This window comes from Bidens hawaiensis, unplaced genomic scaffold (assembly GCF_021521415.1).
Source record: "Bidens hawaiensis isolate Kalapana, Puna unplaced genomic scaffold, B.hawaiensis_p1.1 tig00004743_1, whole genome shotgun sequence".
Taxonomy (NCBI): domain Eukaryota; kingdom Viridiplantae; phylum Streptophyta; class Magnoliopsida; order Asterales; family Asteraceae; genus Bidens; species Bidens hawaiensis.
In genome coordinates, this window is record NW_027491293.1 from 738,562 (window position 1) to 754,972 (window position 16,411).

The 16,411-nt window shown below is 35.0% G+C and overlaps 2 protein-coding genes across 2 annotated transcripts; one reads left to right on the forward strand and one right to left on the reverse strand.

Annotated features, from left to right (window-relative positions):
- Window positions 1-1,559: 1,559 nt before the first annotated feature.
- LOC143627840 (uncharacterized) lies at window positions 1,560-2,564 on the reverse strand. The gene has a single exon (XM_077097560.1). It carries the CDS (start codon window positions 2,562-2,564, stop codon window positions 1,560-1,562), a length of 1,005 nt encoding a protein of 334 aa, XP_076953675.1.
- A 4,216-nt stretch (window positions 2,565-6,780) lies between these two features.
- LOC143627841 (QWRF motif-containing protein 2-like) lies at window positions 6,781-9,789 on the forward strand. Its single transcript, XM_077097561.1, has 6 exons — window positions 6,781-7,935; window positions 8,003-8,122; window positions 8,229-8,345; window positions 8,449-8,538; window positions 9,530-9,637; window positions 9,718-9,789. Exons 1-6 carry the CDS (start codon window positions 6,781-6,783, stop codon window positions 9,787-9,789), a joined length of 1,662 nt encoding a protein of 553 aa, XP_076953676.1.
- Window positions 9,790-16,411: the final 6,622 nt, after the last annotated feature.

The following is a 16,411-nucleotide window of genomic DNA, read 5'->3' on the forward strand; positions in this document are numbered from 1 at the left end:
TCTAGTGGCGGTTTTAGTGGCGGTGATGGTGGAGGAAATGAGAATGGAGGAGGAAGTCCTCATAACACTACATATACGAATTAAAATAAAATAATGACTTAGAATAAGCATGGCTTTCTTCATTGTGAAAGCTGAGCCAGAATTTAGAAATTAAGTGATACATTGTTATTGTTTTTTTTTTCTTTTTTTCATATTGCATTTCATAGATGCATGGATGATGAATTTATATCATTAACGTATGTATTTGAGCAGATTTATCTTGCTGCTTATTGGGCTCAGATAGCCCAAACCTAAAACTTAACAACTAAGAGCATTTTCAGCTCGTCTTTCATCCCGATCTTTATAATTATATTAAAAATTACTATATTTCTCTCTACTGTTCAGCTAATTAATACATTTTTATATCTTTATCATTACAATTTATCTTTCATTCACTCACAACCAAATCAACAAATATTGAAAATATATTGAGCCAAACAAAGTTTCCTCAAATTTATAAAAAATCACAACCACTCAAAACCTTATCCTATCATTTGTAAAATTCCCTCACAAAAATTTAAGGGATGGGTTGAGAATGCTCTAACAGGGCTAAATTGTTTCAAACATTTACTTTTGCAACTAGATCTTGAAGTTGAAGTTAATCGTTAAAGTAATGCTTTGAGAAGCGAACCAAACAGCTAACCATCTGCTTATTGATTTATAAGCCAGACTCTTTTAAGAACAAGATCTCTTGTAGCAAAATTTAATTAAATATTTACAATTTTGATACGGATTTACAGTTTTACTTATTTTTAGACGTAAGCTTATAGTTGTGATGCTGATAATGTAAGTTTATAGTTGTAATCTACCTATTCTAATAAAGTAAAATAAATGGAGACACTTGTCATGTTTTGGTTAATTCTCACAAATTTTTCCCTCCAAAACTAATATACCCTAATATATGTAACTAGTTTTAAAACCCATGTAATACACGGTATTTGTTAAATGTAAAATAAAGAAAATGAGTTAGTAGAAGAACAAAATTATAGGTAAAAGATAAATGATATATATGTTGAAAGCAATAAGTATTGTAAAATATGAAATTTACAAATTTGAGAAAATCTCTTTATAAACAACATTTGTTGTTTTATCACAAGTATTCCCATCTTCATCGAATATAAGAAGTTTTAGACCATGCCTACTGGTTACTCTGGATAACGCAACATATAGTTGTCCATGGGAAAAAACCAGACATCGTAAGAATAAACCAACCCTAGAAAGAGACTGGCCTTGGCTCTTGTTTATCGTCATATCAAAGCATACAGAAAGCGGAAATTGTCTTCTTTGGAATTTGAATGGGAACTTTTTATCAGACGGAGTCAAAGTAAGTCTATGAATAGCATGACGTTTGCCAATGTCACTGCCTGATATAACCTCTACATCTATAACACGATTACCAAGAGATTTTACTTGTAATCTTGTTCCGTTACATAATCCATTCTTGTGATCAATATTTCATAGTAACATAACCGGGACACCAACGTTAAGTATCAACTGGTGGTTAGGACACCCAGGAAATTTTAAACCATTAAGGACATCTGGTCAAAGTCTTCGTTTATGTAATCTAAGTTACATATACTATCAGAGCTCAGGTATTCCTTTTGTTCTCCGGGAAACCTTTCTAGTAATATATCATTGATCTCTTGAACAACTTCGTTTTTTGGTGCTAGTATGGCTCTCTCTTGAAAGAAACCCTTTTTTTTATAATTTTGAAGTATTGATGGGTAAACAAATTCAATTAAATCAGAAGTCGGATTAATAGAATCTTTAATAAGAATATCGTGAGGAATATCTATTTGCACTTCACCATGATTTGGACCACCAAGTTTTCCTTCCCCAATTTTTAAAAGCCATTTAGCAAACAATCTAGTTTCCTCAATATTCGGATCTGTACTTCCAACTGTTAACCTCATGTTTTTGGTAAGTTTAAGGACTTTGCAACTTTTCCAAATGTAGGACGAACTTAGAGACGCGTTCACTATTTGGTGTCTACTTCCATTAGTAACAACCGGTAGTATTTGTCTAAAGTCTCCTCCAAATGCGACAATCTTTCCACCAAATAGCATATCCCTTTTTAAAATGTCCCTGAAAGTTCTATCCATAGCTTCAAACGCATGCTTATGAATCATTGGCGCTTCGTCCCAAATAATCAAACTGGTTTGTTTAATTAAACTTCCAACTTCGCTCTGTGGATCAAAAGAACAAAAAGAATCTTCAGTTAGATTGATTGGAATTTTAAATAGAGAATGAGCAGTTCGACCACCGGCCAGTAATAAAGAAGCAATGCCACTGAAAGCAACAGTTAAAACAATAAGGCCTTTAGATCTGATAGATGATGCTAAAGTCTTCCACAGAAATGTTTTGCCGGTTCCTCCATACCCATAAACAAAAAACACACCTCCTTTTCCCTTTTCAACGGCTTTAATTATTTCATTATAAACACCACGTTGTTCATCTGTAAGTGTAGCAAAAAGAACATCAAACTCATGATGTAGACTTTCACAATCATAAGACATCTCTTCCATGATAAGTTAATTAGTAGCTGAAGCTACAGATTCAAGATCAGGAAAGGGCATTGTATTAAATCTTCTTAATGAGGAATTGTTACGAAGCAGAATTTTCTCAATTTCAAGCAAAGTTAAATTCTTGATTTGTTCTTCGTTAATTGATAGTCCTGCATTTTAATAGTAGTAAATATATTTTCAAAATTAAACATCTACATATCGTTATATTAATAATATTGTTTAAAAATAATACCTGGACTTTTTAAAAGTTGTTCTTGTTTGTAAATAATATCTTCTGCCAAATACTTCCATGTTTTGTCCCAAACAACTTCAGGTCTAGAAAGACTTGTACACGTTAGCATCGTGCAAAATAAAGTTCTTAAGTAAAACCCACTTCTGGTATTGCTTGCTTCCACAATGCATTCGATATACTCATTGTCATCGTCTAGAAGATCCAGAGCATAACATGCGTCTCTAAAGGTCGGAAGGAGGTTACCATTAACTATGCGAATGTCCTCAAATGATGTGGGACCTTTGACTTTTATTTAAAAGAATTCGTAGATAGTAGCCTTCGCCAGCTGCAGGTGAAACAGCATGAATTCTACCAATGGAAAAACCTTGCTTTCTTCTTTGTCCTGTTTCCCAAAAAATAAAAATAAAATATTAGTTCAATTTGTTTTACTACTATAAATTAACCAATCTTTTTTCAGTTTTTCTACACCAAACATACACTCTCTTCTACTATATTTCTATGAGATTTTTCAAGCAAAAAAAATCATAGGTTTGTTCAAGCAAAAAAAAAAAAACTTTTAGCTCAAGAAGCGGTTGCCAAAATTAATCGACAACAACCGTTACAACCCCTATGTTTCCATGTGTGCCCTAGCCAATTTGGGTGCTTTTCCATGGATTTGGTTAAAATGAGGTCGTTGGCCCTCATTGGTTACCGGAATTCAGGTACTTTACCACTTCGGGTTGTGTCCTTAGATGTAAATGCTGCAAATTTAGGCTTCTTTTTTTTTATGTTGCTAGTTGAGGGTTTAAATGTTGCAAATTAAGTAACTTTTTATTATGGTTTGCAAATTTAGGGGTGTTTTTTGTTGTTGTTAGTTGAGGGTTTAGTTATGTAAATGATGCAACTTATGTTATTGTACTTGAGTTATTTCTTGGGGTTTAGGAATCTGATTAAGTGAGTTGTTCAATTTCAGTGCAAGGTGTGCATGCAAACTTTCATCTGCACTACTTCAGAAGTGAAGTGCAGGGAACATGCTGATGCAAAACATCCGAAAGCTGACTTGTTAGCGTGTTTCCCTCATCTGAAGAAATGATAACCGGAGTTTGAAGGTCTTCAAGTGTGGTTATTGTCAAATTGTGCTTGAAACTGTATGTTTATAATATCATTAACTCATGATGCTTGTTATCATTGTGTTTTACGTGTTGGTGAAAAGGAAACCTGGTTCCACTGTTTGTAATAATGCTTAGTTAAGACTGTCACACGAAGATGTTAATCTACATAGATTAACCTGAAGTTGTGCACTGTGAAAGGGGTGAAAATTGTTAAATCACCACTAAAAAGAATGGTGCAGCTTCTTGGTATTAGTTATCTAGTATTAGTTAGGGTTGATCACGAGCCGAAGCGCTTCGAGTCAAGGTCATCGAGCTAAAAGTTTAGCTCAAGCTCAGCTTGGTTTGAACTTGAGCCCACTCAATTTGACTTGGCTTTAAATAAAAAGTTAACTCAACACTGAACCAACAATTAAATCGTGTAACAGAAACACTAGTACAACATAAATGCGAAGTTTATGAAAACCTAACAAAAAGAAACTTTAGGAATACACAACAATATTATCAAGAAAAGGCCTTTGGATGTGGTTAGCATTTTGTTCCTTTTAGTGATCTTATCCTAACCATTGTAGCATGCCCCTAATTATGGTGGATCTGATAGACAAAAGCACCTCCTTTCTTATTTTGGATCTGTAAGCCCCCCCCCCCCCCCTCCTATCTCTCTCTCTCTCCACATAGCATTTGCTCGTTACAGGTTTTATGAAGCCAACTAACATATGTTTTGTTGGTAATAATTATAAAAGGAATTGTTTTCAATGCATAAAACATTATGAAGGGCATTTTTTTCTTTTATAAATAAACTAGATAGATTCTTGGTGTGTTACGTTGGGTTAATGTTATTGAGAGTCATACTCTTACAATTTATTAAGCCGTTACAATTTATTAAGCCGTGCGGTGTGACTGCAAATCAGGGTGAATTCGATCAGTTCTGGGTTACAAAACCAGAAGATTCGTATGGAATCGACGAACAAAAAATTCAAGGCGAAAAAAAATCACAGCTTGCAATCGCAAGCTAACACGAATTTGGTATAAAAAGCCCAATTTTACAAATTAGAAACAAAAATGAATAAGAATGAAAGGTCGACCAACCACGTGAGGCCACGAGGATCAATCATGTTGTTGCGTCGTCAGACTTCTCAATTGTTATATATAATATAAAGCGTTCTTGTAACAACCTGCAAATACTTAGAAACCTGACCATTTTGTACTAAGACACATAATTGTGTCAACCAACTGCATCTAAGGTAGACACAAGTTTCAGAATAAATTCGTGTTGGTCTGGTACACGACCTTGTGGGTCGCAACAGTCTAGGCACACAAGCAGCAACAAGACACAAGTTGCAGGTGAACTTTGGCTGGACACAGGTGTGTTCGTCTGCTACATGACCATGTGGGTGACAACAATCTAGGCACACAAGCATATCTGTGATGCTAGTCAACACGGGAGTGTCGCATCTGTCACACGGACGTGTCTGAGTAATTTTCCAAAACATGGATGTGTCGAGTAATTTTCCACAACATAAATTTAATCGTTTAATTTAAATAGATTAATACTAATAAATTTTTAGAAGAATTGCCATAACAAACCTACTCAATACCAACCGAATTCTTACTCGTCTTCACCGTAACACGTGAGTTTAACCAATACCGCACGAATTCTCGACGCACGACACGAATTAAAAGAACCGGTGTAAATAAATCAGTTAGAAAATGCACATACATATATTTACAATTCATAACCAAAATATAATATCTGATTGAATTTTTTATGATGGTTGGTGGTTGCCCATCATTTATCTTTTGAGTGTCTGAAAGTTGAAACTAAATGTTGTTATAAAAATACGTTACATTGCTCGTGACTATTTTGATGGATACTATAAATATGCGTACCTACTAATTTCAGTTTTTAATAATAGGGTATTTCTTATTTCCATTAAAATACTCAAAACCGAATTTTAATATACCACATTCCTAAACATTAACTTAGGTGTTTCATGTATATTTGATAATGACAAGCTTTAATATACCAACCCTAAAATAAGCTTTAATATAACTATATAACATGCTACTTTAACATGTTACTTAGGATGTTTACGAATTATGACTTGGTTTTTAACGGTTTTTAAGTTAAATTTGTGAGTTAAACCGTAAGTAATAATTTTATGTGAACATAACCAATGATCAGTTTGTGAGTTAAACCGAGCCATTGAAAATTGAAACCGAAAATTAAAGAAAAAACAAACAAACTGTGAAACATAACCACTGATCAGTTTAACCGGTTTTAATTTTCAAGGTCTAAATCATGAACACCTATTAATATTGCGTTATCATCAAGGTTTGACGGTCTGTATTCAAACACTTGCTACATCACGCAAACACATGATTGGCAATTAAAAAAGGGATATGATATTCGTACACACTTTAGTTATCCACACATCCTACATACGATCGTATAGGGCCTATACGATCGTATGAAACCCCACGTTAAAGAATGTGTGGATAGGTCAATAATGTATGGATAAATAAAGCCTTAAAAAAAAACTGTTATTGTTAGCATGTTTCATATAATAAGAAGAAAATAACAAATTATGTAGTGATTAATATGACGCACCTACATACACACGTGCTCCGAGTCAGCAAGGACAGTTATACTCTGCTCATTCTCCCCTAAACCCGCTGCCACTCTCCTCCACGCATTCTTCTCGCCGGCCAACTGCAACGGTCACATTCCCGTCCCCTACCGCCGGTTCTCTCTAAATTCCACATTTATTTCACACTACAACTCTCCCACTTTTCATTTACTCTCGTCAGACCTTTTGAATTTATTATTTGCTCAAACCTAGGGTTCGAAACGCTGAATTTTGCTTAGAGAATGCTGGATTAATCATTTAATGTAATGGTGGCTACTCCTAACCCTAAGGTAGTATTATCACGACCTCCGTCTCCGGCGAAACCGAAGCGTCCGCCGTTACTACCTTCTGACGCTGATAACAATAACAATGCTCCTCCTCCTCTGCCACGTCGGATGAAATCCAGAGATGTAAGTTCACGTTACTTGTCTGTTACTGATTCTAATGCTTCCGTCACAATGACGTCATCTTCGTCGTCGAATTCCGTTTCTACGCCGAGGAGACGGTTTCCGTCGCCGTTAGTTACGTCGTCAAATCTGATGACGCCGTTATCGAAGACGACGATGAATAATAGTAAACGAGCTGTGTCGACAGAACGACGTCGTCCTGTGACGCCGCGGACTGGTGAGAAGTCGGTAGCGGCGAAGATGTTGACGGCGACGCCGGCGAGGAGCTTATCGGTTTCGTTTCAAGCGCAATCGGTGACAGTAAGTGAGGTATCGAATTCGCAGTCTACTGGTTATACTAGTGGTTTAAGACATTGTACGCCGGAGAGGAGGAATGTGACTCCGGTTAGGAAGTTAATGACTACGAAGGCGGTTGATCAGCAACGGTGGCCTGCGAGATCGATTGTTAAGACTAGGAGTGTAGATTTTACAAATGAGGGTATGAAATTGAGTGGATCTGGAACTGTGAATGCTGTTAGGAGTTTACAGAAGTCTATGATCAGTGAGACTAAATTGAAACCTAACGAACCGGATAATAATAATAATAATAACGATAGAAGTGTTGATAAGCTTTTTAGTGATTCTGATAAATCGAATCGTGAGAGTGTCGCCTCTGGTAGCACCATCAGAGGTGCGACACCTGGTTGCCTTATGGTGCCAGCTAGATTTACGCAAGAAACTGTTAATCGACTGCGGAGGGTACAGTCAGAGCCTGTTTCACCTCAATTGTCTCTATCGAGAGGTATGCCAAGTCCGACAAGAGCACGGGGTGGAGTAGGGTCTAATAATAATAATAATATGGGCAACACGCCTTCGGTTCTCCGATTTGCTGCTGAAACTAGGAGGAGAAAAGTAGGAGATAACGCCATTGTTGATGCGCATACCTTGAGGCTGCTGCACAATAAGCATTTGCAATGGCGGTATGCAAATGCAAGAGCAGATGCTGCTATGTTAGTTCAGAGAGCAACTGCTGAGGTAACTACTAGTGCATGCCCTTTTTGATATAATTAATTTTTTTGTCTAATGTTACAATCTGTTACAGAAAAGTCTATATGATACACGGGTGACTATATCAAAAATACGACAATCGGTCATATCCAAACAAATTGAGATACAAAAGTTGAGCCAGAACTTGAAGCTATACACTGTCCTCAAGAATCAGGCAAGAATGTGAATGTTCAAACTATCACTTCATTTATATCATGATTATGCTGGACAACCATTTGTCCTAGTTTCAGTCTTGTGATTGTATCTATTTGTAAAATCAGATGCCATATTTGAAGGTGTGTGATCAAGTTGAGAGGGATCACATTGTTTCTTTGTCTGAGATTATTGTGGCTTTGGAGTCTAGTACTCTTCGCCTTCCACTTGTTGATGGTGCAAAGGTATTTTGTGTTTTATGTGTGTAGAAAATAATTATTTCTGAGGTTACATGTTGTGGTTTTGAATGTTATAAAAAAGTATTGATAACTTTTGTTACATTTACAGGTGAATGTCCAAAGTTTAAATGACGCTATCCGTTTGGCGGCTGATGTGATGCATGCGTTGACATCACTAATACACCCTTTAGTAACAAAGGTTTGTTGACATTTTTTGACCCGAAACTGACCCAAACGTGTTAACTGACCCAAAAGTGTTTAGATAAACCCAAACCTGCGATTTACATATAAGGTTTGTGTAGTGTCAGAAATTTGCACCCTTAGTTCAAATATTGGAAAGTAATTTTGTATGATAGGATTTAGTTAAGTTCCTGAAGAAACTGATATCTGAAAATGGTAAATTTTATGAAGTTTTGGTTTTGTTACCGAAGATATGGTATCTAAAAATCTCATGCAAAATATACTCTTTTTTAGTTTTTTGATTGCTTAGTTTTGTTCGAACAGTTTTAAAAATAAGGCCCATGAGTGTTCATCGGGTCGGTTTTCATTTAATTCGGGTTATTCGGTCATAACTGAAAACCAAACCGAATAAGATAAGTGTTTAACCAATCTGAATAACTGAATAAGAATGCAGTTCGGTTATTGTTAAAAACCGAACGAACCAACTTCAACCAAATAAAACCAGTTTAAACTATGAATCAACTCAAGCAATTTATTTATAGTTGAAATCGGTTTTATTCGGTTTTTAGCGAAACCGGACCCAATTCTTATTCAGTTATTCAATTCACTTAAACACTTATCTTATTTGGTTCAGTCTGATGATTAAACTTGTGTTGAAGGCCGTGATTCTTACTCATATGTAGGCTGTGGGGTTTAATCATATATGTATTTTTCTCTTTCTAGTTGTAGGTCTTAATTCACTTTATATGATTTTCTATTTAACTTTAGTAGATTGTATTTCTGTTAATAATATTTATTAACTTATTGCACATATATTATTTTTTATGTTTCATTGTAATACACCTCAATTTTGTTGCCCGCTTTTTCAAATTTATGAGTTCAGTGGTATATCCATTTCATAACAAAAAGTAAAAAAATCTTCAACATTTTGTTAATTAGCCAGTGTGTGTGTCTATATCATGTAAACTATGCATGTATGGATGTATTATAAAACAAAACCTTGTAAACAGGTGGAGCATGTGAACACATTGGCGTCTGAACTTGCAAACGCAACAAGCAATGAGCGTTCTATGATCGATGGGTGCACAGATCTTTTGTCAATACTGACACACATGGAGGTAACCATCAACAATATTTATTATTATTTTTATTATGTATTTAAGAAAGAATGAAGTGACATGAAGTTGAATGAAAGCAGGTGCAGGACTGCAGCTTGAGGGCACACCTATTACAGCTGCAACGAGTCAACGACTACCGTCAACAACCATAATTGAAATGTAAAGCTCATTTTCCTCTATCTTTGACTGCTTACTGAAAAGTTGCTAACGATCATGAAACGGGAAATTCCTACCTTACCCCCTTTGCCGTAAAACGGGTCTTCTAGTTAATAGAGTTTTTCGGAAATTCCTGTTTGTGCAGAGTAAGGTGATTCTATTTTGATTTTCAGTTTTATGTAAACGAGCAGTTTCTATGTAGGTAGGATAGAGAATGTATACATGCATACATATATGGAGACTGGAAAATGATACATGCTTAGTTTTAACATGAATAATGCGCATATGCATACAAACAACCATACTTTTAAGTTGGCATATTACCAATCTAAAAAGAACATTTTTATCTTCTCATATAGTCTACAAATCTAGATATAAAAGGGAACATTTTCAAACATGTTGCATTTGAACAGAAAAGTGAAAAGCAAAAAACTGAATTTCGAACTTAATTAAGCATAACTACAGTTATTCTTTCTAAGCGGTTATTGCATTTTACATTACCTTTCGGTGGTCAAGATAACCTAAAAACATCATTGTAGCTTTTAGTTTACTGACTGCAACGATAAGTTACCATCATTTGTGTGACTCAACCCGACCCAAATTGAAAACTCGAAAGTCGAATTAAAAGAGTTTTGAAAAAACCGACCCTGATAGAAAAAACCGACCTACAATGATAAGGTTGATGACATAACCTTGGTCAAGAGATTGGTCAACAATTGTGGTGGGGCATATAGAGATGAATATTATGTTTGGGTCGATTGTGGCTGTGCAAGAATTCCGGTCATTTCGGTACCAACGTGATGAGATGAGATGAGCTCGGGATAATGCGTTCCATTCCGTCCTCCCTAAGAGAAAAGAAGTGTCCTGGGACCGGACCCAAGGATTAAGTCGAAGACGGTGACAAGAGTAAAACAATATGTATCTTTGTGTTCTGTTTTTCATGCTTATACTAAATGAAATGCATGACTTGCAGATTATCGAAATAACTGTACCAGCTTGTTTACTAACCGTTACTTGACGGTTGGACTAGTTTGGCTTTGGCTATTCTAAAAATTTACCCACAAACCAAACGGCATGAATATGAAGTTTGTATCGGAGATGCACAACCTAGGTGGAACTCAACCCTTTTTCATGATATATATACAGGCCGGTTAGTAGTGGAAACACGTGAAGCACTGAAAATCTAGGCTGGGGACATATCTCTAATGAATTATAGATTGATATCGAGACCTTTTGTGCATTGATAAAATACAAGATTGACGACTAAGTCATTCCGATATTATCAAAGCAAGGTATGGGAGAGCTAGATAAAGATAAATGTAACTTGTACACGAGAGACATGAGACAATGAACTTCAGCAACAATATATTTTTGGAACTCTAAATGATGAGATTAGAGCCAATAAAAACACAATAACTTGTTTCGAACCGATGATCACCAGAACTGATGCCTAGTCCGCATAAGGCCTAACTATGAAGGGTAGTAGTGGTGCAGCTAAAAATAGACAAACTACGAGAGAGATGCCTTAAAAGATACCGAAGAATATGACCAGTAATCATTGATTGTCATTAAGTTTCTAAATAAACCAAAATAAGTTTAAAAGCGGGTCAGGTCGGGTTTTCAAAACACATTTATATTTAAACCAAAATAAGTTTAAATAATTTTCAATTAGAATCGTGCACAGTCAAATGATTATATAAATTTGACATTTGTCATTTTTCAAACCCGAAAACCCGACCCGCTTTTAAAAATATGTTTTGAAATTGAACCTTTCGTTATTAAGGAAAAGTTGTCATTTTATATTTTCTTCGTAATTGTATTATATAACCGACCGGTCTGTTTTCGGATTAATGTTTTTCATGTTATAATCATGTCACATACTTGTCGTTTCATTCCAATGTCTTTAATGGTGTTTAAATCGCGTATTTTATGCTCAAATTGGCCTAAAACGGAGTATAGGAACCAAAGTTGCCAAAAACTAAATTCTGGTCGAATCACACCACCCCGCGCGGCGCAAGGGGCGGGCCTATGCCGGCCGCGTGGCACGAGCCACGGCTCAGAGCATCAATTTTTTTTAACGTTTTAGTTCGTTTTCGATCGTTTAAGCCCCAAACTCGAGTCTTTTTCATCCAAATGAACCAAGATTTATTCCATAAACATTTTACCAACTCTAAAACATATTTTTCTCCAGATTTCTTTTATTTATGATAATTAAATTAAAGGTTTTACTTTAATTTAAACTAACCAATAAACCATTTTGCATGTAATTTCATTGATGGAGGTTATTGCTTTCTTGTCTCTAAACCCTTGTCAATTGGCTATATAAACACACTCTTCTCCACCATTTTTTAGTTGATCCTCCCTTCTACCCTCCCTAATTTTGGATGTTCAAGGCTTCTTCCCATTGTTCTTAGTAGCTTGACTTTTAAAGCCAAACAACTTGTCGTTAATCCGATCTTGGTGACCAAAACTTATGTATTTATGTTATATTACTTTGTTCCCTTGTTTCCCTTCTTCAACTTTGGTTGATTAAGGTGTTTATGCCATCCCAAGGGCTAAGACAAGCCTTTGCATATTAAGGATATTTTGGTCCATTTTGGGATTTTACTCGTTTAAAGTTTTTGATTTTCATTTGATTTTTTTGTTGATTCTTGGACCATGAGGATTTGTGTAATAAGATGGTAAACATATATAAACATCACACAATGAGTGGACTGGAAACCGATTTGGTTGAATATCATGGTCCGGGTAACGGGATCGAGCACTCGTTTAAACCCGTTTTGATGTCTACACTAAGTTGTATTCGGTTAAGATATGGGTTTCACTTAGAAGTTGATTTATATGAGTTTATTTTTCTATTTTAACACTTTGGATAAATCAGAACTAAACTCAAATCTATTATTCATTATTGAGTGTCGGACTGATTAAACCGAGCACTCGCTTAACTTACAAAGTTAGTGGTTTCTCTTTCGGATTCTTGCACCATGCAACGAACCGAGCCCAATACTCAATTAGAGTTATACATATCTAATGAAAAATAAACTACATAGTTAGCAACGCATTTCCCGGTTCTTCGTTTTTATGATTTTATACATACTTATATCTTCCCATTTTACAAATCAAACAAAAAAACCCCAAATTTGAATTCAAGTTTAGTTTATTTACTTTTATTTATCATATACCTTCCCGACACTTTCCCAGTGCTAAACTCACTTATTTCTCGGACTCACTTGTTAAAAACTGAACCTTCCTGTTCGCCCGCTTAAAGACTGGCTCGCCTATTTCATCACTCGCTTAATTTCCAAGTGAGTAATCGCACTCCCCTTTTTGCACTTTTATACTTTTGGGGGTAGCATGCGTACCATATTCAAACTTACATGTTTTAAGATCTCAATACTAAATCCAGAATTCAACGTTATGTGTTTATATGAATATTTGTTCGATCATTTGTTTATTTCCGGTATAGCATTTACTGTTCGATATTTTCGGTATGTAATTGACTCGTATATAAAGAAAGAAAGTCTTTCATTTCCTAGTTTGATATTCCAGATATTCCATTAGAATGACTGATGTTGGACTAGCTGACTCCCTAAGCTTTGCCATATTGCATTTGAAAGTGGGGAATTCCTTACGTCTTTGGTATGCGAATTTCAAGCTGCTACTACTCCAATAGTTGCTTTAGAGGTTGCTTAACCGGTATCTGACTGAACTAGCTGGTTTAGATTTCATTAGTTGAAAGTCTCGCACTATTTAAACAAAGACTGTGTAAAAGGGAATAAGGGATATGATATAAGGGAAGGATTGACCTGATGATTGTGTGCTTAAGCGTTTAATTATTGTATATGGTTTATCTCATCCTCATCCTCATCCTCATTAAGTATGATCATACGCTCCCATAAATATCTTAGCTTTGTGTTAATAGAATAGGGTATCATTTATTTATCCTAGTATTTTGGTTGTTGCCAATTAAAAAGGAACCTCAGTTATTTACTTTACATTTACAATGGTTGTTGCGATGTTCTATTTACACATATGAATTATGATTTTGCTCGTTATATACATATAACCAAAACTAGTGTATTGCTCACCAACATTCGTGTTGATCAAATCTATTTTTATGCATGCTAAAGGTTTACTTTAGGTTGCTTATGAAAATTGAAGACTCGTCGCTTAGATTATACCTTTAGGATATTTTAATGAATTAAATATTGTTATAAATGTTTGTATGTTGATCTTTAAACAAGTTGAACTTGAGTTATTGAATGAAACGAATAAATTAATTATTACCATTTAATATTGTCATTATGTTCATGTCCAATCAAACGTCTCGTCTACGTGTTCCGCTGCCTTTTGGTCGGGCGTGACAATAAATGTATCTAATCACATAAAAATTTGGTGCAATTCTTACAAAGGAGAGAGACAATGTTTAGTTAAAGCAAACCCTAACCCAAATGGATATAGATCATGATTAGCTTTAGAAAATGGTTGGTTGTATGATGATAGATGAAAGATATTTGAGAGAGAGGAAAACACACTAAAAGGTGTAAACGTACGATTGTATTCATGTATCCCATGGTTACATTCACAATCTTATGTTTATATTAGGCTTATCGCATCTACACATGTCCTACCCCACTCGTGGTCCCTACGGAGCTCTACCTATCACTATCTTGATATTCAGGTGTGATGTTGTGGTATTTTCCTAAAGTAAATTTGCAGAGTTCGTTCATTCCTCTCATACCAAACGTCGAAAAACGTTCAAAGTCCAAACCGCCCAAGCCATCATTTACCGCTTGGGATAATGCCTCTTTTAAGTCTAAGTTTAGAAAGTGGGCTATAAAAAGAATATAAGCAGGCTTTCTAAGACCGGGCCGTCACAGGTCATATCATACTTTAAAACCGGGCATATATTTGGGCTTTAAGTGATGGGCTTGAGCATGAGTATTTCACTAAATAGAAAATTAAATTATTATACCGTCATGGGATACGTACTAAAAGGTCGGGTAGAATGGGTAGATAGCTAGTATAGATAAAAAAAAAACTTTGCCTAAAACAAAACCAAGAAAAAAGTATTACGGTGTTTGGATAAGTTTTACTAAGAAAGGAAAACTAGTGTGCAAGAAATATCAACAAAATTAGCATATGGTGCATATTTAGAATTAAATAGCCAACTTGGTAGTCGCATATCTCTCTTAGACGGGAGGTCTCATGTTCAAACTTGAGTAAGGTGTGTAATTTAGGATAATTTGTGTAAAATAGTAAGAGTAACATTTGACTTAAGCAAATAACATATTTAGAACTAAGAGTAGTGTACTCTAAACATATGTACACGAAACGCTATAAATGTCTTTAATTGTCTATAAAACATAGATTTACTTTAGTATATATTTTAGTTTTAATGTGACCAGTTGATAATAAAATATCTACTAAGCATGCACAACAACGTAATTTCAATTTTCAAACACAAGCCGGGTAATCTTTACCTGTCGCATTTCACATGATGCAAAAAAATCACGTAAAAATCTTCTAAACTATTTTATGTAACTACAGGAAAAGTTGTTTACAGCATTGGGCGGAATGGTGTTCCCATTTCAGTAGTACAGCATCCCGTCTGTTACAACACGAGTATAACACACAACCTGAGCTACATACGTACCCTAAGTTGACAGTTAAACTGCTTTGTCGTACTTGACTCTTGATGATACTACATTTTAATGTACAAATGCTTTAATTTGAATTCTTATAAGAAAAAAATTTATTCATTAAGGGATTTAATTATATGTTCTCATGTAGACCCCGTCTTCCCATGGGTGTGTCTCGTGCGGTAGACCTTCCTTTCCCACCTAATTCTATGTTAGTCATATTCTAAAAAGAAATAAATATGCCCATCTTGTCCTAAATATAATAATAATTCTAAAACACCTTTTTGATGCTTAATTGTCCATTATACCTATCGTGAACCAAGACTTAGACGATTAAGAACGCATATACAAATCGGTAATCAACCGATCACAATGTACTTCGTCTACGGTAAGTAACAACACAACACACTTATTTATTTTGTGAATGAACTACACATAACAAAATCGATGGATCAGATGAAGTAACACAAATATCTTTCTTTTCACAGACATTTTCTAAAGGATGCGTTAAATATGATTATATAAATAATTTAGTTTCTTAGTGCAACTTTGATGTTGAATGTGGTATATATAATTCTAATTTGTCAACTTGACAACTAGAGGTAAAATCAACTTAAATTAATCTGTTTATAAAAATTACACCATCCTTAATAATTATATAATATTATTTAAAAATACCTAAATGGCCATACACCAATTATTAAATTCCTTAACCTGATTTAAAGCTAGTGTTACGTCGGCTGAAATAACAAGTTGGTAGCGGCTGGCTGGCTTCACATGGTTTGTTTACATTATGTTTGTTGGTAGATATGGAAAGCCTTTGCCGCCAACTCCAATTAAATATATTCAACCATTATGAACCATATACTCAAAAGATGGTTTAATCATTAAACCAGATATAATATATGCATAATTAGGAATATGGGTATTACTAAAGGGATAAATTAGAGAAAATTAAAAATATTATTTCTTAACC